The sequence below is a fragment of the Rhinoderma darwinii genome, chromosome 11, assembly GCF_050947455.1.
Source record: "Rhinoderma darwinii isolate aRhiDar2 chromosome 11, aRhiDar2.hap1, whole genome shotgun sequence".
NCBI classification, from domain to species: domain Eukaryota; kingdom Metazoa; phylum Chordata; class Amphibia; order Anura; family Rhinodermatidae; genus Rhinoderma; species Rhinoderma darwinii.
This window is the reverse complement of record NC_134697.1, coordinates 78,231,896-78,258,830: the sequence shown is the minus strand read 5'-3', so window position 1 is coordinate 78,258,830 and position 26,935 is coordinate 78,231,896. Positions and strand designations below refer to the sequence as shown.

General features: G+C 40.7%; 1 protein-coding gene across 16 annotated transcripts in view; it reads left to right on the top strand.

Annotated features, from left to right (window-relative positions):
- The window catches only part of KCNMA1 (potassium calcium-activated channel subfamily M alpha 1), a 437,859-nt gene that overhangs the window by 377,202 nt on the left and 33,722 nt on the right, over positions 1–26,935 (top strand). For all 16 annotated transcript variants that reach the window (XM_075841780.1, XM_075841793.1, XM_075841786.1 and 13 more), the window contains 3 exons: positions 19,285–19,411; positions 21,994–22,218; positions 22,781–22,973. In XM_075841780.1, the coding sequence (XP_075697895.1) occupies positions 19,285–19,411; positions 21,994–22,218; positions 22,781–22,973 (545 nt within the window). The remainder of the gene's footprint in view (positions 1–19,284; positions 19,412–21,993; positions 22,219–22,780; positions 22,974–26,935) is intronic.

The following is a 26,935-nucleotide window of genomic DNA, read 5'->3' as shown; positions in this document are numbered from 1 at the left end:
GAGCGTTGCTAGGCGACGTCAGGGGATAGTCACTGTCCAGGGTGCTGAAAGAGTTAACTGATCGGCAGTAACTCTTTCAGCACCAGGGACAGTGACTGCCGATCACAATATAGATAAAGCTGTAAAAAAAAAGACGTTCATACTTACCCAGAACTCCCTGCTTCTTCCTCCTGTCCGGCCTCCCGGGATGACGTTACAGCCCATGTGACCAATCACAGGCCAATCACTGGCTGCAGCGGTCACATGGACTGCCGCGTAATCCAGGGAGGTCGGACTGGATGTCAAGAGAGGGAAGCGTCACCAAGACAACGGCAGGGTAAGTATGAATTTCTTTTACTTTTACCTCGGAAAGGGCTGCCCCTTCTCTCTATCCTGCACTGATAGAGAGAAGGGGCTGCTGATTAGTGCAGTGCAATTTTGCAGCGAAAACGGGCCCTTAAATACGGGTGGAATACGGGTGACACCGGACCTGTACTTACGGGCACAGGTCCGTAAATACTGGTGCAATATGGGTCGAATACGTGTGACCAAGTAACCGTATTTCCGCCAGTATTTACGGGAGGGAAAAAATATGTTCGTGTGCATGAGGCCTTAAATCCACTCTTAATTAATTGTTCCTTAATTATTTACAAGTTAAAGAAAATCTGTTAAATTCTGTTTTGTATTTTATTCTTATAGTCAGCTAATTACACTTGGCCAATATTCATTTTTTTTTTTTCTAGAAATACCATCCACAGCAGTATTTGTGGTGCCTATTGTAGTTTTGCCATAAGTGCCACCATTCTGTATGAACAAGCAGTACTTGTCCAGTATGATGCTTCTTCTCTAGGACACTGAATTAGTACAGACAGGGAAATAGCTTACAAGTGCTCTTTAAAAATACTAATACATACTCTTAAAGGGGTTTTCCAGCCCCATGAATTCTTTGACAAACAGCTGACAATGGTATAAAATAACAAAAGGTGTAATATTCACCTCACCAATGCCCTGCTGCTCATGTGCCCGCACTTCCCTGGCCCCTCTTTGTTTATCCGGCTCCAGCGATAATGTGTCTTCTCAACGGGTGACCACTACAGCCAATCAGTGGCTGTAGCGGTCACGTGTCGACCCCACTGACATGACCGCTGCAACCAGTGATTGGCTGCAGCGGTCACATATTGAGTTGCCACGTCACCACCGAAACAAAGAGGGTAAAAGATAGATCCACAGTAATAGTGTCAGAAAAGACAGGATGATTAAACTGTGCAGTACAAATAAATGTATAGTCAGACATCTAAAATGTTTTTTGGAACTTTGAGTATCCAAATCATATCTAGTCTTAAAAGCTGGGTTACTAGCTGAGTCACCCTGCAGCAGAAATGGGCAAAGTGCTTGCAATAGAAAAAAAGATCATTTTTTTGTATTCCCTGTAGTGCAGGTTTCCAAATTGCTAAAATAATAAAAGTGAAGAAACTCTGCAAACACTAACTGGCCTCATCGAGCCCGAATCGGCTCACCCCCTTTTCTAGCTCTGTTAAATCTCTCTCCCTCCTTTGATCTTGAGTGATAATAATTCCAGGGAGTTATTTACACAGTTTTCATGTGCTTCAAAGCCATGTCAAGATTCTGATGCTTTAGGGTACATCTTTACCCTACAGGCCCTAGAGAATCCCACTGACAGCTCAGTACACTAGGTGCTTTTTTTTTCTACTGCTTTTGCCTTTAGCAAAACATCAAATTACCAGATACCAGACAGCCATCCTCTGCACAAAAGGCCATTCCTGTAGGTATATTATACCATATATATATTAAATACTTTAGTGTTCTACAGTACATCTTATGTGCAATGGAAAGTGATGGGTTTAGGTTGCCTTCGGGGGAGTGTTTTCCTTTTTTTTTTTCTCCTTTATTTTATTTATTTTCTCTATTCCCCACACTTTTTTATTTATTTAAGTTATTTCACTAGCAGGGAAAAGCGAAGCTGAATGGGGTATCGTGCACGCTCCTTACAAGCCCCTCCAGGCCCAGAGGCGTTTGTAAATAAGTAATGATTAACAGATTGGCTGCGGGTTTTTGAAAAGCATAACTGTGTCAGTTTGTATGATGAGGTGGGATGTTCAAAGTGGGAGCTGGCATTCAATGATTGTCTGAGGAGAGCGGCAATAAGACAGAGAAAGGAATAGAGGGAGACAGTTTAGAAATGAGAGGTAGAGGGTGTGGACGGGGAGGTAAAGTTATCAGGAGGCTCTAGAAATGGGTGAGAAAGGAGAGACTACCAGCCAGGGTGGAGAGAAAGCATTGAAAATGTTAACAGTTCTGGAAAATCGAAGACAAAATTATGCGTTGGTTTGTAAGGAATTTTATTGGAACAACAATAAAAGGTACATAGAACAAATGAGCACATAGTATATAGTGGGAACCAGGGGCGGACACTGACAGCACAGGGCCCCCCTGCAAGAACAGTTTATGGTACCCTTGCTCTTGAATAGTTGAACATATTGGGTTTGCATTGAGACCTTACTGGAAAGAGCAGCTATGTTGCAAAAAACTTTTTAAAACAAGTGTGAGAACATGGGAGTGTGCATTGATTTTAAGTGTGCAATGTCTTAAGTGTGACTTAAGATTCAGTGACTTTAAGTTAAGGCACTTTAGAAGAAATAGTTGCTTGGGGTGTTTAGTGTATTTGATTTTAATTTCCCTACGACGGTATATTGATCTTTAGATTTCCAGATGAACTCCATTGTTGCCAATGCTACCCACTGTATAGCCTGTGCCATTTATGCTCTCCTTGAACAGCCGTCTGAGGGACTTTACTGCTGTGCAGGGTGTGTGAGAATTTCCCATTTGGAAGCCAAGATTCTGGATCTAAGTGAGCAACTTCCAACACTGCGGGCAACTGACAACATGGAGAGGAGTTTGCTGCACTCACTGGGGCAGATGCAGGAGAGGATGGCAGCATGGAGGTTCAGGCTGTTGAGGCAGCTGGCTGGGTAATAGCTAACTAAGGCAGGGTAGAGGAATGAGTGTCAGGGAGACTAGTCCTGATCAGGAACACCCCAACAAGTTTGCCAAGTTGGTGAATGAGGGGGATGTCAGTTCAGGGGTAGCACTGCTGCAGCTAAACACCTCCTCTAGCAACCAGGGGAATGTTTGTTCCAGTAAGGAGGGAATGGGAGCGCTAAACAGGTTGTGGTAGTGAGAGACTCTATTATTAGGAGAACAGATAGGGCAATCTGTCACAAAGACTGGGAATGCCGAACAGTTGTCTCCCGGGTGTTCGGGTTCGGAATATTGCAGATCAGGTTGACAGATTATTGTTAGGGGCTGGTGAAGACCCAGCATCTATGGCGCACATTGGCACAAATGACGAAGTTAGAGGTAGGCGGAAGGTCCTAAAATGTGATTTTAGGGACTTGGGTAACAGCTCAGGGCAAGGACCTCAAACTTAATATTTTCAGAAATACTACATGTACTACGTGCCACACCAGAGAGACAGCGGGAGATTAGTGAGGTGAACAAGTGGCTAAAGAATTGGTGCAGGAAGGAGGGTGTCGCGGGGTGTGGACCTACTGGGCCGTACCGCGTAGCGAGGTAGCAGCTGGCCAACAAGGTACAAAACAATGTCTATAGTTCTGAACGGGTACCTGAGGCAATGTAGACAGTGGCAGGGACACGACTTGACTTTCACAGCAGGTGACGCCGCAGATGCAGCGGGAGGACACGACTTGACTTTCGCAGCAGGTGACGCCGCGGATCCAGTGGGAAGACACGACTTGACTTTCACAGCAGGTGACGCCGCGGATCCAGCGGGAAGACACGACTTGACTTTCACAGCAGGTAACGATAGCACGGGATACAGGGTATAGGCAGCAGGAATGGGTAACACTGGGAACTGGAAAACACTGGGAGACCATTAGCAAGACAAACTAGGGTATACAACAATGCTCAGGCAAGGAACCAGTGGGCAGGGCCCCTTATTATAGTCTAGCAGCCATTTGCGCTGATAATTGATGTAAGGCAGCTGGACGCGTACTGGCCCTTTAAGGCCGTGCATGCGCGGGCGCCCTGCGGTACACAGCCCGAGGACCCGGAAGAGAGTGCCGGCGTCTCCCTGGAGGGAGCACACGCTGAGAAGAGAGGCGTCCATGGCTGGGATCGTCATGGGGTAAGTCAGAACGACGACCCCCGGCCATGGACGTAACAGAGGGGTTTGGGTTCTTAGAGAACTGGGCCAACTTCTTTTTTGGCTACAGACTCTACGGTAGGGATGGGCTGCACCTAAATGGGGAGGGTGCCGCTGTGTTGGGGGAAAAGATGTCTAGAAAGTTGGAGGCGCTATAGGGAAAAAGGGAACAAAGCGCACATAGTGCATGAGCCTGTAAAGTATGAGAACAATAGGATAAAGGTGGTCAATTGTGCTGACCTGATGTTGTTATGCTAGGAGCATAACATCCCATGATGCGTGTCCAAGTTATACTTAGGTTGAGACAGTTGCAGCCCAAATTCCGGTTCGAAGATTGATAAAAATCCACTATGTAGATCCAGGAGATAGGGGGATAAAAAATGGAATATCCGAGGGCGCAGCTGTACTGAAAATTGCTTTTATTTGTACAACAACAACAACAATGTGTTTCAAGGCCGTACCGGCCTCTTCGTCAGGTTAGGTACAAGTGTTAGACCTAACACTTGTACCTAACCTGACGAAGAGGCCGGTACGGCCTTGAAACACATTGTTGTTGTTGTTGTACAAATAAAAGCAATTTTCAGTACAGCTTCGCCCTCGGATATTCCATTTTTTATCCCCCTATCTCCTAGAAAGTTGGAGGAGCTTATGAACTAGGGAATTGGGAGAGCAATTACTGTATAGGAGGGGAGGACAGCGTAACTAGTGATCTGGGGCTAACAAATGAACATGGGGGTGTAATAGAGGAATAGGTTGGAACAGTTAATAGGAATAAGATGAAAAGTGGTACAGATAGACTTATAAAGTGTATGTATTCTTATGTCAAAAGCCTCAAGAGCAAGATACAGGAATTAGAGTTGATAATGCTGGAGGAGGATTATGAAATAGTGGGGATAAATGAGATATGGCTGGATGATAGATATGACTGGGCTGTTAATTTGAAGGGTTACAGTCTGTTTAGAAATGATCGTACTAATAAGAAAGGGGTTGCTTATATGTAAAATCCTGCCTAAAGCCCATCCTGCGTGATGATGTCTATGAGGGAAATGATCATATGGGTCCCTATGGGTGGAAATAAGGGGCGGGAGAAAGAATAAGAAAATACTTATAGGGATTTGTTATAAATTTCCAAATACAATAGAAGAAGCAGAAAATCAACTAATAAAGCAAATAGATGAGTCAGCAAATCATAATGAAGTCACTATTATGGGTTACTTTAAAGAGGCTCTGTCACCACATTATAAGTGGCCTATATTGTACATGATGTGATCGGCGCTGTAATGTAGATTACAGCAGTGGTTTTTGTTTTTAGAAAAACGATCATTTTCGACGGAGTTATGACCTATTTTAGCTTTATGCTAATGAGTTTCGTAATGAACAACTTGGTGTGTTTTACTTTTTGGCCAAGTGGGCATTGTACAGAGGAGTGTATGACGCTGACCAATCAGTGACCAATCAGTGTCATACACTTCTCCCCATTCATTTACACAGCACATAGCGATATAGCTATATCACTATGTGTAGCTACATACACACACACTAACGTCACTCAAGTGTCCTGACAATGAATATACATTACCTCCAGCCAGGACGTGATGTCTATTCAGAATCCTGACACTTTGCTAACACAATCCAGACACTACAGCACACCAAGCGTAATCTCGCGAGATTACGCTGTAAACTGTCATTTCAAACGAGATTACGCTTGCTGTGCTGTAGTGTCGGGATTGTATTAGCGAAGTGTCAGGATTCTGAATAAACATCACGTCCTGGCTGGAGGTAATGTATATTCATTGTCAGGACACTTGAGTGACGTTAGTGTGTGTGTATGTAGCTACACATAGTGATATAGCTATATCGCTATGTGCTGTGTAAATAAATGGGGAGAAGTGTACGACGCTGATTGGTCATTGATTGGTCAGCGTCATACACTCCTCTGTACATCGCCCACTTGGTCATATAGTAAAACACGCCCAGTTGTCCATGAAGAAACTCATTAGCATAAAGCTAAAATAGGTCATAACTCCGTCAAAGATGATCGTTTTTCTAAATAAAAAACACTGCTGTAATTACATTACATCGCCGATCACATCATGTACAAGATAGGCCACTTATAATGTGGTGACAGAGCCTCTTTAACTACCCTGATATAAACTGGGAGGCAGAAACCTGCAGGGTCCAACAAAGGAAACAGATTTTTGACAATAATTAAGGGCAATTACCTTCCACAACTGGTGCAGGAACCCTCAAGACAACCTAATTTTAACCAATAGGCCGGACAGGATATCAAAAGTACAGGTTGGGGGTCAACTAGGTAATAGTGATCATAACATAATGAATTTTCATGTGTCCTTTAACAAGATGTTTGGTAGAGTACCTACAAAAACACAAACTTCAGAAATGCAAATTTTCAAGCCTTAAGGGCATAAACTGGGACAACGTCCTCAAAATTAAAAATACACAAACTAAATGGGACATTTTTAAAAGCCTATTAAATAGGTCCTGTGAAAAATATATACCTTATGGGAATAAACAAGCTAGAAACAGGATGAAACCAATGTGGTTAATAAAAAAGTAAGGCGGTGATAAGCGATAAGAAGAAAGCGGTAAAGCTACTGAAGCAGGACAATAGTGACGAGGCAAAAATACGTTCTGTAAAAGACAAAGGCCGCAAAGATTGAAATAGAGAGACTCGTTGCCAAAGACAGTAGAAATAACCCAAAAATATTTATCAAATACATAAATAATAAGAAACTATATGAGTTTCTATGTCCATGCACAGTACTCGCTTTGATATTACTCTAGCCAGTACTTTACCTCCAGCTTATGGTATTTTACCTAGTCTACCATTCTTTGTGGCATTAAAATTTTGGAGTAACTTATTGTCCTATACTATTTGACATATGGTCATTTTGAATTAGATTGTCTGTTATATTTGATGAACCATGTCATTTATTAGGCCTGTAACAAGTACAAGGGGGGCATCCTCTACATCTAGAGGAAAAAGGGTTTCACCATCATCACAGACGGGGATTCTTTACTTCGAGAGCAGTGAGACTATGGAGCTTTCTGCCACAGGATGTTGTGATGGTTGATTCTTTGAACAAGTTCAAGAAGGGCCTTGATGCCTTTCTTGAAAAATCTAATATTACAACTTTACAAGTTATGAATACTAGATTCTGGAGATGTGAAGTTGATCCAAGGATTTATTCTGATTGCCATTGGAGTTAGGGAGGAATTTTTCCCCTATTGGGGGTTTTGCCTTCCTCTGGATTAACACGGTAGGATTATAGGTTGGACTTGATGGAACTGTGTCTTTTTTCAACCTTCAACTATGTAACATAAAGCAATCTATAACAACACATCAGGAATGGTGAGGGATGAAACATGATAGCTAATGAGAATGAGAAAGCTAATTTTAAGATGAGTGGGCCACCTTACCTTCACACGCTGAGCCCGGTCCATTCTCCGCAGGTCTCAGCTGTGTATTAAAGCTGACACCTCGCACTAACAGCCAGTAACAGCGATTGCGCTGTTCCTGGCTTTTTAACTACTTAGATGCCGCGGTCAATAGCAACCACAGCATCTAAGCTGTTAGAAAGAGGATGCATCCCCCTCCTACAGCTCATTGACACCTCGCGACGTGATCACGGGGTGCCGATGGTTGTCATGGCAGCCTGGAGTCCTACTGAAGGCCCCCAGGTCTGCCTTTTTTCTTCTTCTGTTAAGCGCTGCCTCTTGCAGGGCTTAACAGGAGCCTGTAAAAATGACAATACACTGCAATACAAAATGTAATTTTCCTGCTTGAGATTTTCTTTTTCTCTCCTAATATTTGTCCTGCTCAGAAATCCCAGTGTCACCTCAAGGACCATATCTATAGTCAAGGACTTGCACTCATGTTTTATTTGTCCATTTTGTAGGCTCAGGGAATATGGTGGAATAGCTTTTAACAAATCTGTGATAAAATATTTACTTAAATTACTTCATCACCCAGTTTGTAATATAATGACTTGTGGATAAATGTGCTGGATTTTCTCTTTGGGTCACCTATAATCCATGGTACTCGGAGCTAACACTGGTCCTGAAGGGACAATTTGTCCTAGTAGATGATTTTGTGTGTTTCACTGCTTATCACAAGTCATCAACATTTCAGAAGGGAAACTGTCACAGCTGACAGCTGTGAAAGAGAGCTGTCTCCGGTGTCTGCTTCTGAGTGCTAGACTATGCTGTCAGGGAAGATTGAAATGACAATGTCCCAATGAGTCATAATTCAAAGTTGCAGCACACACCCAAATAGACTCTTTGTGTGTTAACTACTAAATAACGTGCAACATGCCTCACTCATGAATATAAGTAATGGAGATATATATGTGTATATATGTATATATGTATATATGTATATATATGTGTGTATATATATATATATATATATATATATATATATATATATATATATATATATATATAAAAATATATATGTGTATATATATATATATATACCTGGAGAATATCTGAGATACACATAGTTTTAGCAATCTACGAATAGTACAGAGATTACCTCAAATAACATGGTCAAACAGAGTACAAGAATACACATACAGGGTACTAGCATACAAAACAACCAAAATTAGTGCAAATGGAGAAACTTGTATCTATTGCACGCAATAAAAAAAGGGAACAATGTAAAGTGAGTGAAACTTTTCTCTCTTTACTCCCACTTTAACCTTGTGGGGGACACATGGTTGTCTGACAGAGTGTGGTGGAGCTGTAACGTCCCATGGCCATAAGGGTTCAACTGGAAACTGCAAAAATAGACAATTGTATATAGTAAAAAAAAATTGGCAGATTTGTGGGAGATCTTAACTATGGCAGTTTGATTTGCAGTCAAAGAAAAATATAACCTTATTTATATGGTATCCCCACCTTTACTTAAAGAGATTAGTCAGAGGCTTTAATGCCTCTCATTGTCGTAAGATAAAAAACATAAAGATTTAGCGTTAAACAGTACGCTCATTTTGGGTGCATGTCAAAGTGAGCTAATCTACCTGTTCTATACTTATGTTAAGATAAGACTTAACAACTGTTATTCTTTGTGATAAATAGAATCTAATTTTAAAGTCTGAACTCTTAGTAGGGAACAGTTTGAGAAGCCACTTAATCAGGTTTTCCTCAAAAGCAGAAGGTTGTTGGGCTAATTTACAGGGAGTGTATAGGAGAATTCTAGATCTTGGAGATACAGTTCAAAGTGTAGCAAAATATGTGTGATTTCACTAACAACTTCATATTCAGACTTCCTAGGACACTCTGGGAAGGCAGCTCAATTTAAATTGTACCTAATTTTTTAGGTGACTTTTCATAATAGGCTATGAGGAATAACACTTTCTGTCCATTATATGACTTGTGTATGGCATTTTATTTTTGGCAGTTTTTCCCTCTTGCATGCTCTATCTCTAATTCTCAGTGTTCCCTGAGTTAGTGGGAGGTGCCTAACTTCTGTCATGTTTCTCATACACCGCACACATATAAGAGGAGAATCCTGCTTTCCTATTTCAATCACACATATTTAGAAGCAGCAAATTGAAGCTGATTATCGGCAGTAATAAACCGCTTAGCTGAAAATCCAGCACCAGGTTGACATGTAACTCTTACTTCCAGTCTGTGTCTCCTCTCTACTCCTGCTCCCCTCTCCCCTTTTCATAGACTTCTATTGGCAGCATGTATATGTGTCTCCTCTCTACTCCTGATCCCCTCCCCTCTCCATAGACTTCTATGCGCAGTGTCTCATTATATCTTTCTCTTCTATTACTCCCTCCTCCCCCTCCCCTTACCATAGACTTCTATGAGCTGCAACATCTCTGTCTCTCTTTATGCTACCTCCTCTAGACTTCTATGGGCTGCTGTCTGTTTCTCTCTATCCCTGTTCCCTTCTCCTGCTCCTCCTACTCTCTTCTATGGGCAGGCTGTGAAGAGACACACCCTCCCTTCCTGCAGTAGGTTTGCTCAGTAACTAGATTTACCGGATTTAGCATGACCGGGTAGACAGCAGATGACAAGAAGGGAGACACCTAGTGGCAGTATTTTTTACACTGAATTTGCATAGCTAAAACAACTACATTTTTATAGTAAGTAAATTACAATGTTTATATATATCAAGTATACAATTATATTTGCATAAGTCGTTCGACTTATTTCCATTTGAAATGTGTCATTTTTGCACCGGATAAAAATAGTGCAGGGCATATACTACCCTCATTACAGGATCTCGGTAAGCTTCATTGGGGAAAGGACAAAAGTAATTTAATCTCCAGCAAATCCGGACACACCCCCTATTTGAGGGATTTTTTAGACTGCATGTCAATTAAATGGACACTAACTTTTCAAACAATTTATGCTAATCTAATAGTATACCTGATATATATCAACTTTGTTATTTACTTACTGTTAAAATGTAGTTGTTGTATCCATGCAAATTTTGGTGTGAAGTTACTGCCACTAGTTATCTCCCTTCCTGTAATTTTCTATCCACCCCCTGTTATCAAGCAAAATCGGTCCCTAGTTACAGAGCAGAGGAGACTGACGGCAGGAAGTGGGGATGTATCTTTAAAGCCTGCACATAGAAGTCTATGGAGAGAGGAGGGGGAACATAAGGAGGGAGCACAGTAATAGTGACTCAGACACGCTGCCCATAGAAGTCTATGGAGAGGGGAGGCGGGACCAAGGGAATGGAGATGGAGCAGAGAGAGAGACACACACAAACACATTGACATTTATGGAGAGGTAAGGGGGAGGAGGAATCAGGAGCAGAGAGACACACACAGACATCATGCAGCTTCTAGTAAGTGTTATTTGTCATGTTAGTGCTGGATTCTCAGCTATTCTGCTTATTACTCCTGTATAACCTCCTCCAAGTTGCTGCAGCTTCTATATATGTAATATATAGAGATAGGAGAGCAGAATTTTCATATTCTCTGTGTGCAGTTTATAGAAGACATGATAGAGGGCAGAACTGCTACAAAAAAATGCAGAATACAAGTCATATAATGGCTAGAAATAGTGTTTTCCTCATGTACACACATATGACTTCTATTCTGAAAGTCACCTGAAAAGTTAGGTATGCTTTAAGGATAATCTAGCACTAGAATACCCTAAGAGTAGGAGAAAATGTGCTCGCTTAGGCATAGACTTTAGGAGATTAAAACTTACCAATTATTGCCCAAACTCTTGTTCCAAAACATGACCCCCCCCCCCCCCCCCCAACATTGTGTGACCTGAGGTATGCTTTTACTCTTATGGCTGATAAATATTCCATATAAAACAAACGCTTTATTCTTACAATTTGTTGCCTAGAGTAAGAAGCAGAATTAGAGAAGCTTGTGGTACACTGTATACTTTTCTTCATGTGTATTTGAAATGCTTCCTTAAAACCAGAGGAGGAATAGAGTTCCCGTGGCAGAGACAGGATGTGTTTTGATATTACACAGATCTCTTTTTTTTTATTATGCAGGTCCCTGTGTGCCTTTCCCTTCCAAGTGAGATTTGTGGTTTAGCTGCAGGCTGTCTGTCCTTCAGGAAGGCTTTTTTGGGTTGCCTTCTGGCACTTCTTTCTCTGTGCTTTGCTCTTACAGTTTAAAGCAGTGTTTCAGGTTTCATCTAAATTTAGTTAACACTATAGGGTTGTGGTTTCAAGCAGTCTGTGCCAGCTTCATCTCTGGAAAGATCAGCTGTTCCTGCCACCGGCATCTACAGCATTTCTGCTAAACTTTCTTTTATCAAGCGTGTTTCTTCCGAGTATGCTGAAATTGTGTAATAATTTGGAAACAATGTACACAATCAAATTATAAAAATAGACAAATCCCCTATGTTTGGTGTTTATGGTACACCACGCTTTAGTTTTGGTTCTTTCTGCTTTATCACTGGAATTGGATCTTCTGATTCTTGTTGCTTCGTGCCGTAGCTTCTCCTTTTTGCTTTAAAGGGATTTCCCGTAATAACATTTGTTAGATCGGATATAGCTAAGCCAGTGTATTTGCCAGAATACTTCTCTCCCAGAGCGATTGATGAAATCAATATGCCATATATATTATTTGTTAGAAAATTTAATGAATAGTATTTTGCAGATAAACATAAATCTGCAACAACGGATGCAAAAAATTGCTAAAAAAAAAAATTCTGATAACTTTTTGACCACTTTTTGCACTTTCAGTATTTCATCTTTAGTAATTATTTACTACAAAAAAAAGAAAGTGCTATCTTCTGATTATGCAAAATGATTGGTAGTAAACGGGCTGCCCTCTCCCCTGTATAAGAAGGCAATTCATGATGGCTTCTAAGGTGATTGGTAAAGTGCTCACAGAAATAGGCAGCTGTCAGATGACAGCGACTCCTTCATAACAGAGAGCTCTTCTGATACAGCAATCTTGGTGTATATGGCACCTAATATGTTGTGGACATGGAGAGGATGTTCATAAAATGTCATCTCTCTTGCTGATCTATTTGGTCCAGCAAAAGGCAAAACAATGGTGATTCTCTTTGATATTTGTGTTTGCAAACTGTTAACCATAAAAAATACACCTAGGAATTGTTCCATTAAGTTGCCATATTTAAATATCCATTTTACTATGTTTTCATATTATTATATAATTTTACCTTACAGTTGTATTTAGGTATATTGTTATTTTTTTCTATCCAGAAAGTACAGGGTTAAAGGATATACCCCTGTCTAATGTCTTTCATAGCGTTGAAAAGAGAGCTATTGTTTTCTCTTTTTTTTTTCCAGTGTAAATGTGATTGTCATCAGAAACCACTCACTGTTGTCTAGAATTAAAGTCTTGTATTCTCTGTGACGGATGAAGAAGGGGGAGGGGTGGGGTAGACATCCCACTCTGAAGCGACACTCTGTTGAATCTTTAAAGGCCGTCAGTTGCGTAAAACCAAACCTGATTGGGCAATTTACTAAAATATTAAAAGCCCAGCCTGTTAAAGCTTTTACTGTGCAGGGCAGAGCGTCAGAATGTGTCCGCTGTGAAAGCAAATAATTGACTTTCCATCCTCATGCCAAACAAACAGCACCGGTGACTAAATTCACATCGCTTCTACTTCATTGCAGATCCTAATAGCAGCTCTTTGATATTGAAGGACAGAAAGGAGCTGAGAAACACTCAGCAGCAACTTAAGGCAGCTGCTTAGAATTCCCACCCTTGGAAAATGAAAATGTTCCAGTGTAAGAAAAGACAAGTGTTGTACACACTGCAATTAAGTATAAAGCTTCTTCACCCAGAAGCTCAGAGAAATGGGACAATGCCTAAAATAGGGAACGACAGTATTTTTAACGACCCTCAGATCATAGCCACATTAAAGTACTACAATATCGTGTTTGTTACGTCCGATAACTAATATAATTGTTGTGGTCTTTTAGATGATCTTGCACTTCTTAAGGATGTCAAAGGGTAACTCTAAAGTTGATGACGTTCCCGTCTCCGCAAGAAGTTTAAATCTGGTGGCAGGAAGACTCAGTGGGCAGATAGGGTGTTACGGTTGCCTCAGCGTCAGTATTGCCCATTTTGCCAGTGAGCCTAGCAGAGATTTTTTTCAGTATAAGGCAGTCTCAGTTAGTTAGTATTTATTTCTTCAGTAATAAGACCATTTCCAATGTCCAACTTAGCGTATAAGAAATTTTTAGAGATGATATATTTCAGAGATATATATAATATTTTCTTCTTCTCAGAAACATTTAATATAATAACACTTGAAAGGTACATATTCTATTAACTTTTCTTCAGAAACAAGCCTTAGTGATATGAAAGTTCAGAGACATGTATCTTGGGGCCTGTTCACATCACCGTTCGCTTTCCGTTCCGGGGTTCCGTCTGAGGTTTCCGTCGGGTGGACCCCGCAACGGAATGTGAAAGTGAAACCACAGCTTCCGTTTTAGTCACCATTGATATCAATGGTGATGGAAACATTGCTAATGGTTTCCGTTCGTCATTGTTCCGGCAGGTTTCCGGTTTTCTGACGGAATCAATAGCGCCGTCGACTCCGCTATTGATTTCGTCGTTAAAACGGAAACCTGCCGGAATGGTGACGAACGGAAACCATTATCGATGTTTCCGTCACCATTGATATCAATGGTGACTGAAACAGAAGCTGTGGTTTCACTTTCACTTTCCAATGCGGGGTTCACCCAACGAAACCCCGGAACGGAAAGCGAATGCTGATGTGAACAGGCCCTTACTACTTCTCTTCGGAAATATATTATATACATTATATACAGTATATACTCCTTATATACATTAATCTTGTGAAATTCTCTGTATTTCACCTCAATGCTTTTAGATTCCCTCCTTATATCACTCCTTGTGTTTAGCCTCACCACAGATCAAGGCCTCGACACAAACATCAATAACCCTTAAAATCACTAATTCTATACTGTCCATCTGGTCTACTTACATCAACTCCTTGACCGACCATTCCCCACTTCCAAATATGTCTATCTCTATACCGCTTTCCATTTACTCATTTATTTGTACAGCTACCATATATTACAATAAATTATAATACATGCATTAACTGAGTCATGCACCAACATCGATGTATACAAACGTGTATATACGTATTATTATTACTACCACTTATGTTTTCACTTTACATTCTAACTGCGTCTCTCGTCGTCAGATTTAAACTCCTGGTGGGAAACGAGTACTTTAGCAATGTTAGGGATACATTAGTAGAACAGTATAATCCATTGAAAAAGGCCTCATGCATGGCAGGATTTTGTTTCCGTGATGCATTTTGAAGCTTAAGGGCACATTCAGACGTGGCGGGATTGCTGTTGAATTCCGCTGTGGACAGTCCGCAGTGGAATTCTGCAGCAGCCGTTTTTTACATTTGTGTCTATACATTTTTAGGAAACTTAGTTCAGACGTTGTGGAAAATAGCTGTGCGGAACTTAAGGCTGCGGAGCAAAATTTTCCCTCCGCAGTATACACATTATGTTGCGGAGAAGAAGCGGAATTTCACTGCGGATTTCAGCCTTTGCAATGCAAAAACTGAAATCTGTGGCAAGTCCGCTGTGATTTCTGCCACGTCTGAATTACCTGTCAAATATGCAAATGTTGGTGCAGATTCGTTGCATAATTCCCCCAAATCTGCACCAATATTTGCAGCGGAAAATTCCGCCACGTCTGAACATGGCCTAACAGGCATTTTTAGAGTTGAGTAGTATAGTTTAACTTTCAGTGGTAGATAAAAGATGGGGAAAGAAAAGAAGGTCCAATGAAGAGTGATAGTTTGTCCTTGTGTTACATCAGTGTTGTCTCCACTTTACCAGGCTTGGAGATAAAGGTTAAAAAAAAAACAAAAAAAAAACTTTGTGAGCTGAAAATTATTGTCTTTTTTACGAACTATGTAATAGTAATAATACTTGAAAAATGTAAAGACTCTGTGCTCACTTGAATATCGCATGGTCCAGTGGGTATTTGTCTTGTCTACATTTTCGTCAACAATATCCAGAAGTAATTCATACATTTCTCTCTCTCTCTCTCTTTCTTTTTTTTTTTTTATAGAAAAATTTTATTGTTGATTTTTGGAAAAAAATGTAAAGTAAGAATATTTCATTCAGATTTACATAATATAACAAAATAAACATAACAATAGTTTGTACATATGAAAAATGAAGAAGGGAAAGAAAATGTATTTGAAATAAAAAATTATTGGCATGGCACCATTACAAATATATGATGTATATAGTCTAAGGGTATGCCCAGATGTGGCGGAGTTCTTCCGCCACTGTCCGCATCAATGCCGCACAGAATCTGCGTTGCAGATTCTGTTGCGGCTTTGCCTAAAATGGGCATTAAATTGATGCGGACTAGCCGTTGCGTATTGAGGGGAAGAGGGCTACCCTTCTCTCTATCAGTGCAGGATAGAGAGAAGGGACAGCCCTTTCCCTACTAAAAGTAAAAACAAATTCATACTTACCCGGCCGTTGTCTTGGTGACACGTTCCTCTTTCACCATCCAGCCCGACCTCCCTGGATGACGCGGCAGTCCATGTGACCGCTGCAGCCTGTGATTGGCCTGTAATTGGCTGCAACCGTCACTTGGACTGAAACGTCATCCTGGGAGGCCGGACTGGAGGAAGAAGCAGGGAGTTCTCGGTAAGTATGAACTTCTATTTTTTTACAGGTTGATGTATATTGTGATAGGAAGTCACTGTCCAGGGTGCTGAAACAGTTACTGCCGAACGCTTAACTCTTTCAGCACCCTGGACAGTGACTATTTACTGACGTCGCCTAGCAACGCTCCCGTAATTACGGGTGCACACACGTAGTCACCCGGAATTACGGGTGCACACACGTAGTTACCCGTAATTACGGGAGCCCCATTGACTTCCTCAGTCTGGCTGTAGACCTAGAAATACATAGGTCCAGCTAGAATGAAGAAATGTCATGTTCGTAAAACCAATACGCTATGCAGCACACATAACATCTACATAACATCTGCGGACTTCATTGCGGAATTTTGACTCTCCATTGAAGTCAATGGAGAAATTCCGCAATGAGTCCGCAACAAGTCCGCGACACGTCCGCAACAGTCAGTGTATTCTGCGGACACCAAATTCCGCACCGCAGCCTATGCTACGTAGCGGAATTGTCCGCAACGTGTAAACGAACCCTACTAAAAAGTTGTGGAAGGCAATGGAGAAACGTGTACACTGCGGATTTCCGCTGCGGACTGTCCGCAGCGTAATTCCAGAGCAATTCCGCCACGTCTGGTCATGCCCTTACACTCATAGCATTAAATAATATTGATCGTTTTTTCTTGGCACTCAAACCATTATAGCCTTCTAGGGCAATTACTTATAAATTCTAACACGGTGAGTTTAGCTTGAATCTATGCTATGTTGCCATTTTTTGTAGCTAGTTACAATTTATATTGAAATTGTAACAGTAGATGAGAGGTAACATCTGTCCAATTTAGGGCTAATGTGAATTTTCCATGTTTTCGCTATACTCCGACAGCCTGCAATAAATACAGTAGACCTATACATGCTAGGACTTATGCCTACATCTATGTTTAACAATATAAAGCACGATCTGGGAATACCTCCTTATGTAATATTCTAGACATACAAAAACACTTTTATCTAAAAAAAAATAACCGCTTTACAAGTCCACCACAGGTGTCACATGGTACCTGTTTCTCCACATTGTCTCCAACATTTTTCGAATGCATAGGATGAATTTTCATGTGTGGTACAATCTCTTCTGTTTTTTTCTTAAGATTTTCTTGTGGATCCACGCATATCAATATTTTAGTCAAGTGAACTGTAGATTTAAGCAAAAGGGGGAATTTATTAACTTTTCTGTGCCAGACGCAAAAAAGTTGCAATTAATGGTAAAAATGTAGACTTTTGTGCTGTTTCCGCTGCCCACGCCACTTTTTTTTCTAATCTTTATTGTAGTATGACTACCCATAATGAGGCTTTAAAGGGTTATTTTAATCTTTGAAGTAATGGCATACCACTGGGATTTGTCATCACGTTATGATCGGTGAGGGTCTGACCTTTGGGACCCCAAACGATCCTGAGAGTAAAGGGGCAGCAGCGCTGATTGGGCGACCTAGCCACCCACTGAGCAGCTTCCTAGTTGCAGCACCACCCCATTCACGTAAATAGGGCCGTATGCAGCTCCCTGCACAGTCGGGGGGATGGGAGCACCGCTGTGCAGAAAATACTTAGAAGGGGACCCAGAGCTAAACCAACGCTACAGCCCCTTCATTCTGAGGATCAATATGGAGTCCCAGAGGTCGGACCACCACCGATCATAAAATGATGGCATATAAGATGGGAACACCCCTTTAAGGTCATTACAAGGTACAAATAATTTTTTATCCTCAACCCACAATGGCCCTTGTGACTACTGTTACCACTATTTCACCTGTGAAAGCACTGCAGCAATCGAGTATCAGTATAAATCTGGATTCCCATCCCAGCATGAAACGATGGAATAAGAATGACTTGTTTTACCCAAATATAAGTAGAAATCACTTTTTGGAAATCTGCAAGGACCAGTGTAGGAAAAAAGGTAAAAGAATGGTATGAAAAAAGTTTAATATCCTAGGCAATATAAACACACGGATCAGATTTATCCAACCTGTTTAGGATATACCCGAAATGTCCAGAAAGTTGACTTTCAATATCTTAAACTAAAAAAGAAAGATTAACACAGACCGCTGAAATAGGGCCCTTTTGCAGTTTGATATCCAAGTACATCAAATATGTATCTGACCATAGAAATTTGGTAACTTTTTATATCGACCACGTCAGGGGCAATGAAATCTGTATCGGAAGCATCTGACACTTGGCAAGATTGACATTGTAATATGACGCTGCTTCAAAATCCAAAAAGGACGGTATGCACACAAGGCAAAGAAATAGTAGGGTTCGTTAGTCGAAATTAGATCATCTGCATACAGTCCTATCTTATGTGAGTACAAACCGACAGAAAACCAGTAATATTAAGATCTTGATGGATTAAAGGTGCTTAAGGTTCCTTCCCCAATGTTAAAATCAAAGGTGAGAAGGGACAACACTGTCGGGTTCCATTAATACAATGGAATATAGGAGATGTAATTCCATATATAAATACCTAAGCTGATCGCAAGCTATACAAAGCCAATATAGCAGAGTGGATCCAACCTACAAATCCAAATTTGTACAGCGTTTGATAGAAAAACTTTTTTAGCATTAATAAAAATACAAAAAAACAAATTTTTGGGATGTTTTTACAGTAAGAAACAGAGTAAATCTATCTGTGGCTTGCCAGTGTTTTATAAATATATCACAGAACTGACTCGTTTAACTGAACGTTAAACCTATTGAGGTAAATTTAAACAAGACGAAACCTTTTAGCATGTATTTTTTAAATGGTTATTCAGCAATGATATAGGTCGAAATTACCAGGTTAATCAGATTAACAACCAGGTTTAGGTAATATTCGCTTCCAACATTTCCCCAAAGGATATTGACTTGAACTTGGCTACATTTTCATTTTTTGACGTCATCCAGATAAATTCATAGTTTTCTCCCTTATTCTGACTATGTCGTCTTTTCTTTTTAAATAGACATGATCCCTTACTCATGGCTGGGAATGATCAAATAGACAACATGGACTCCAGCAGTGTGAAGAAATATGACTCTACTGGCATGTTCCATTGGTGCCCGGCTAAGGAAATGGAGAGAGTTCTGTTGGTGAGTTTGAGTATACACAGGGCCGACCTTAGGGTGGATGGTGCCCTGTGCAGGACTCTCTGTTGCTGCCCTCTACAAACGTAACCACGTATATACACATGCACATACCGTAACATATATACTGTACACTAGGGCTGGGCGATTTTAACGAAATATGAAATCTAAATTTGTTTCAACCTTTGGCCGATTTTCGGATGGAATCTCAATTTTCTTTTTTTTTCGGAGTAATTAAGGAATTACTGTGCTTGCATTTCCCTTATCTAAAAAAAAAATACCAAGACTCAATTCTTTTACATAACACGACTATGGGTCGTGTAAACTAGGGCCGATCCACTAAAAAGCTCTTTGATAGCCGCTTGTTTGCTCCTTTGACAAGGAGCTATGTTTGGGAATGAGCGCTCGCTACTACGTTTGCTCGCCCCCACAGGGAGATGTGCTGCCAACAACAATAATATTTATTGTTGCATAAACAATACGATCAGCATAAACGATATATGTATACACATACTGGAATATATACAGACATACAGGCAAATATTTACACACAGGCACGTGTATATATATATATATACACACAGTACAGATAATGCAATAGATCTGAGGTAAGCCACCTTCAAAACTCCTGCTGTCGTAAAACTACACCTCCCAGCATGCCCTGACAGCCAAATGGTTTATTATTCCATCCAAAGGCATTTAGGGCATGTGGTAATTGTAGTTTTACAACATCTGGAGTCCCAGAGGTTGCTAACCCTGCAGTAGATGTTACCTGCAGTCCTATGTAACATCACAGATAACACACAGTAATAACTCTTAGTACAGATAATGTAATTCATGTTCCTGCAGTCCTATGTAACACCACAGATAACACACAGTGATACAGACACATATATACACACACATAGGCACACATATACATGTACAGAGACGCATACACATATATATTAGAACATATACAGAGAAGAGAAATATATACACAGACACATATAGGCAAATATACATAGAGAGACATACAGACACACACAGAGAAACATATAAAGGCACAAACAGCAGAAATATTTTCCACTAGGCACTTATCTGGGGGTGGACGGAGATTCCTCCTCTCTCTCCTGTCTCCTCCATGTGTGTAACAAGGAGCAGATGAAACGGCCTGCCCAGTGGCGCTCCTACATGCAGTCGCACACCCCTAAGGCCGGCTTTGAGTATACACAACAGATAAAGAGGTTATTTTTTATGCTGCATATTGAATATGGGATTTCAATAACTAAATGGTTAAATTAAATGATGCAGAGAAAATTCTGGAACAAACCATAACTGTGGCACATAAGTGACTAGATGTGGCTGTGATCTTATTATGTATTAGGTTCCAATACAATGGAACAATAATAATAAAAAATCTTTTATTGCTTAAATCTACATTTAGCTGTGAATTATATGTGGGATAATGTACTCTGTACTGTAAATTATAACATTATTAGAAGTCACCCAGGCAGCAGAGCGAGTGCTGTAATAATTTATAGTAGGGGTTACAGAGATACCCTCAGAACTGCCACAGAACCTCTTTCTGAACCAAATGCTCCACGGCTTGAATTATATGAAGCAGTTCCTTTTCAATATTATGGTCTGTATCAGTTGAGGTGGGATGTTCAGTGGCAGTAACAATGGACCCCGTAGCATGCCAGACACCTTGTGTCCCCCCATACAGTTCTAGCCACAGTATGACCCCATACATTACCAGTCAAAGTGTGCCGTTGATACTGTGCCAGTGATAGTGTACCACCCATGCTGTACCATCCACTGTGTACCCCTAAAAATTTGTCAAAATACCCTCATTTTGCGAGCCACAATGCCCCCCTTTGCCAACTACAATGCCATACAGTGCCATCCACAGCCACCCTTCCCTGTCACAATAAATACACTGAAACTCTAATCAACTGTAACATTTCTATGTTGATCTGAGAAGTGTAGCAGCCTAAGCTTTTTAGTACTGTAAAAAAATGGATCCAGACATAAACCTGCCCAACATATGATAAAAATACACACTTCTGGCATATATCTGCATAATATAGTTACTGTACAGTATATGTCTGGACACTTTTATTTGGTATACAGCGATACCAGTAAATGGGACATAGTGTGGTGTGAATCTATCTTAGAAAACATAGCCTTACACTGGAAAATTACAATTTTTTCCCTACTGTTTAATGTTATGGTGGTGGTTGGTTAACCGGTCTATTTTTGATCAGGCCATTGCGGGCAGTGCCACCTTTACTGCCCTGATGGTGACCCTGGCACCATATGGCACCAAAATTATATATGTACATATTTATATTTGTCTTTCTGTTTATTTTTGTTATTTAAGACTCAAGGGCCTGAATTTTGATTTTTTTTATTATTTGGGGCAGGTGGTGTAATTTTAAAAAAACACAAAAGTGAACGATACTAACTTGACACTTGAGTCATTCTTTTTTATTATTATTTTATTTATTTTATTTATTCTATTATTTATTGATGTGTTCAACAAAATTATCTTCCTATATTTACAGTGTTAAAAAAAAGTAACTTTTCTCTATCCTCCAATACAGACTCGCAGTGAAGCTGCGATGACAGTTCTGAGCGGCCATGTAGTTGTCTGTATTTTTGGAGATGTCACATCTGCTCTCATTGGGCTTCGAAATTTGGTTATGCCACTCAGAGCCAGCAACTTCCACTATCATGAACTGAAGCCGATAGTATTTGTGGGCTCCTTGGAATACTTAAAGAGGGAGTGGGAAACATTGCACAACTTTCCAAAGGTTTCCATCTTGCCTGTAAGTAAAGAGATTTAAAAACAAAACTGTAGGATATTTTATATGCATGGCATCAATGCAAAAATGATTTGCAAAAATACTTATGGTAGAATTAATCCAAAATATTGCAGAATAAAAATGTGTGCTGAATAAAATGATTTTCTAAGGATTAAAGATACTACATTACATTGCAAACCTCTCTTTTGCCGCTGCTTCAATGTCACAAAGAGCTTACGCATTTAGCAGAAGGGTGCAGTCAGCTGGCGGAAGCAAACACCCTGCAGACAGCCCTGGTCCACTCTCTAATGGTCACACACATGTGCGCTTGGTTTTAAAGAAAGGTGACATTGTCGTGCTGAATCATTTGCTGGTTTATATCGCTGCTTTGCTTATCTATTTTGTATCGCTAATTAGAAACGAGAAGAAAAAAAAAGGTTATTACAAAAATTTCAGCCGGTGTCACATTTAATTTTATTTTGCTTATTATTTTGCATTTTCTTCTCTTGCTTCTACTTTCTCATTGATATCCTTTTCTAACCGCTTCTTTTTTTTTTTTTTCCCTCTTTTCTTCTTTTACCTTTAGGGTACGCCATTAAGTCGAGCTGATCTAAGGGCTGTCAACATTAACCTGTGTGACATGTGCGTTATTCTGTCAGCCAATCAGAACAATATTGATGATACTTCACTTCAGGACAAGGAATGTATCTTGGCATCTCTCAACATCAAATCTATGCAGTTTGATGACAGCATTGGAGTCTTGCAAGCTAACTCTCAAGGTAAGCCAGGCCCTCTGTCACTTGCCAGCAAAGCTCCAAAGGCACAGAGCTGGCACAACCGATATTCCTCATTCAGCCTTTTACAGATCTACTCTCAGCTTGTGACATCGCTTAAGTTGTTGATGTCTTTGATGGGTCTCTTGGAACCTTTTCACAACATACGATGGGCACATCAAGTATTGCAAGAACAGATTGTCTGGAGTCAAAACCCTCCAAAGTATTTATACCATCAATGGTATTGCGCCTACGTACAAGCTCTTGTACAGATGCATGAGGCCATGATATGGAAACTATAGACGTATATTGGGCCATTGGGCCTCTGATTTATGACATACTATTGGACGCCATTAAAGGGGGATAGTCGACCCTGGAAACATTGCTCTGCGTAATGCAGTTCTACTGGCTCACCTTACTATGCACATAGAGCAGAGCCGTAGGGACACCATAAGCTCTGCTGTGACGGCATTTAAGGTGAGATTTGACTTTAAGGTCTTGTTCACACAGTGTAGATTTGATTCAGATTTTATATGCATTTTTTAAGCCACAGCCAGAAATGAATCCAGGAGAGGAAGCATTTTAAGCTTTTCTTTATATATTTCTTCTGCTTAGGTTCTGCTCCTGATTTAGGCTTAAAAAATACTGGGAAAATCTGCATCAAATTTGCACTGTGTGAACAAGGCCTGATAGGTATATTAAATATGTTTTAATCCAAGCAGAGTAGGCCAAATATATAAAATAATACATAGAGCAGTATTCATGGTTCCATCAAATAGGGCAAGGTATAAAAAGCTTAAAAAAAAAAGGAAACAGCACTTTGTAGTATAACTCAATTAAAATAAAGCAAATGAAAGAATATAGCGTTGACTTAGTTCTGCTCAACTTTTGGTATTGCGCTCAGAGCACAATACCTATGGTTGCGTATCGAAGTGATAGCTGCTGCTGACCTACCATCCGAGTGTTAGGTGGCGCAAATGCCTTGTCAGTTTGGAGAATCATTAAAAACAAAGTATTAGGATTTTATTAGGCGCTGCTCATATAAACTCCAGTTCAGACAGAAGGTATAAATAATTATGGTTTTTATTTATATATAAAATTACTATTTAAGATCAAAACTTTTTAAGGCATAACAGTAAAAAGAAATAAAGAAGGATCCGACTGGTTTCGAGACTGGTCAGTAATAACTTTGTCGCAGGTAGAGCTGAACAGCATTTTCCCTCCAATAACTGAAATCCTCATTTAAAAACAGCATTTTGTGTCTACTTGAATTATAGAAATACAGAAGAAATTGTGTGTAATATATATATATATATATATATATATATATATATATATATATGACTTGGCTTTTCTACATTTACTGGTTATTTATATTTCTAATAAATACACAATCCTGGGCAAAAGTTTTGAAACTGACAGAAATGTTGTTTTTCACAAAGTTTGCTGCTTCAGTGTTTTTAGATCTTTTGTTCGATGTTTCTATGGTATACTGAAGTACAACTATATGAGCATTTTGGAAGTATTTAGGCTTTTACTGAAAAACACATCAAGTTTATGCATAGACTCAGTATATAAAGTGTTGACACTTCTTTTGTAAGACTTCTGTAATTCGCCCTGGCATGCTGGATATCAGCTTCTGTGCCAAATCCTGACTGATGGCCCACCCTTGCCTAATCAGTGCTTCGAGTTTATCACAATTTCTGTATTTTTGTTTGTCCACCCGCTTTTTGAGGATTGACCACAGGTTCTTAATAGGATGAAGATCTGGGGAGTTTCCTGGCCACGGACCCAAAATTTAAGTGTTTCCCTCATCGAGCCACTTAGTTATCACTTTCACCTTGTGACATGGTGCTCCATCATGCTGGAAGAAGCATTGTTCATCACTAAATTGCTCCTGGATCGTTTGGAGAAGTTGGTCTTGGAGGATGTTTAGATACCATTCTTTTATTCATGGAAGTGTTCTTAGGCAAAATTGTGAGGGAGCCCACTCCCGTGGATGAAAAGCGACACACACATGAAAGGTCTCCAGATGCTTTACTTTTGGCATGACACAGGACTCATGGTAGTGATCACCTTTTCTTCTCCGGACTATCGTTCTTCCAAATGTGCCAAACAATCTGAAGGGGGCTTTATCAGAGAAAATACCTTTACCTCATACCTCTGCAGTCCAATCCCTGTACTTCCTGCAGAATGACAGTCTGTCCTTGATGTTTTTCTTGAAGAGAAGTGGCTTCTTTGCTGCTCTTCTTGACACAAGGCCAGTCTCCTGATGACACCTACTTGCTGCCATGCCTGAGCAAGCTCTGCACTGGTGTTGAACCGATCATGTAGCTGAATCCTCTTTAGGAGTCGGTCCGTGCACTTGCTGGACTTTCTTGGGTGCCCTGAAGCCTTTTTCACAGCAATTAAACATCTCTCCTTGAAGTTCTTGATGATCCAATAAATAGTTGATTTAGGGGCAATCTTACAAGCAGCAATGTCCTTGCCTGTAAAGCCCTTTTGATGCAAAGCAATGATGACTGCAGGTGTTTCCTTGGAGGTAACTATGGTTAACAGAAGAAGACAATGATTTCAAGCACCATTCCCCTTTTAGAGCAACTAGTCTGCTCTTATAATTCAATCAGCATGACAGAGTGATATCAGCTGCCTTGTCCTTGTTAACACTTTCTCCTGCGCTAATTAGAAGATCACTAAAATGATGTTAGCAGGTCATTTTGTGGCAGGGCTGAAATGCAGTGGAAATGGGGTAAGTTAGTTTTCATGGCAAGGACTGACTGCAATTAATTGCAATTCATCTGATCACTCTTCAGAACAATCTAATTGCCATTATAAAAACTGCAGCAGAAAACTTTGGGAAAACCAAAATTTGTGTCAGCCTCAAAACTTTTGGCCAGGACAGTATAAATATTTACTTTGGGGGAGAGGACTTCTGAGCTGCATGTCTGCCTGCTGCTATCCTCTATCAATGTCCGGCTGTTTCCCAGTCCCTTTTTGTCCTATTAGAAGTAGACACGCGGGTGCATTGTGCCACTGTCGTGCTCTTCTCTTCTGCATACTGTCCTGACTGTCTGCCCTCTTGCTATGATGCGCTGCTCCTACGGGTGGCTTCCCAATTGAAATCTGGGGAAGGGGAGTGAAACAACATAAACCATGGTACCACACACACTTTTAGCCACATAAGTAGAACATGCAGATGGCATAGGATAGTCATCAAATTCCGGACCAGACCCCAAAAATTAATTCAGACCCCATTCTAGACCTCTAAATTAATTCAGACCCCAGACCAGACTGATCCATTGACTTACCACTTTACACTCTTGGTTCCTTTTTACCTCCAGGCAGCGGCATAACTAAAGAGTGCGGGCCCCATGAATATGCAACTGCCATCATGGACCCCTCATATGCTGTGACCCGATGTAGCAGCCTCAGAGGATTTGGAGCATGCTCCTGGTCCCCTGCCATTGTAGCCTGCTCCATGGTCTCCAGTGGCACCCTAGGCCACCACATGGCGAGCTTAAGGATGACAGAAACTTTCCATGCATCCCGTTCTTGCGCAAACAGAAAATTGTAAGAGCAGCCGTTCCTGTGAATCCCCCGCTCCATTTACTCCAGCGGCAAACAACTTCCACCCCCTGGGATTTGCGAGGCGTGAGGGGATGCAAATGGTGTTAGCCGCAGGAGTCAATGTAGTGGTCCGACCACAGGTATGACTGCTCCTGCAATTTTGTATTAATGGCAGTAGGAGATGCATGGGGAAGAAGTCCATGGAGCAGACAATATGAGGGGAGGAGGGTGCCGCTGGAGACCCTGGAGCAGGTAGCTGCTGCTCTATCCCATTTAGGGTTTCAGCATTTAGTGCCTTGCAGCTCCAGGAAAATGCTGTTGTCAGCATTTTCTATGATGCCTCCCATAGAATCCCCACACAGTCTAATTCCACTACAGCTGCCCCCACTCAATATAATACC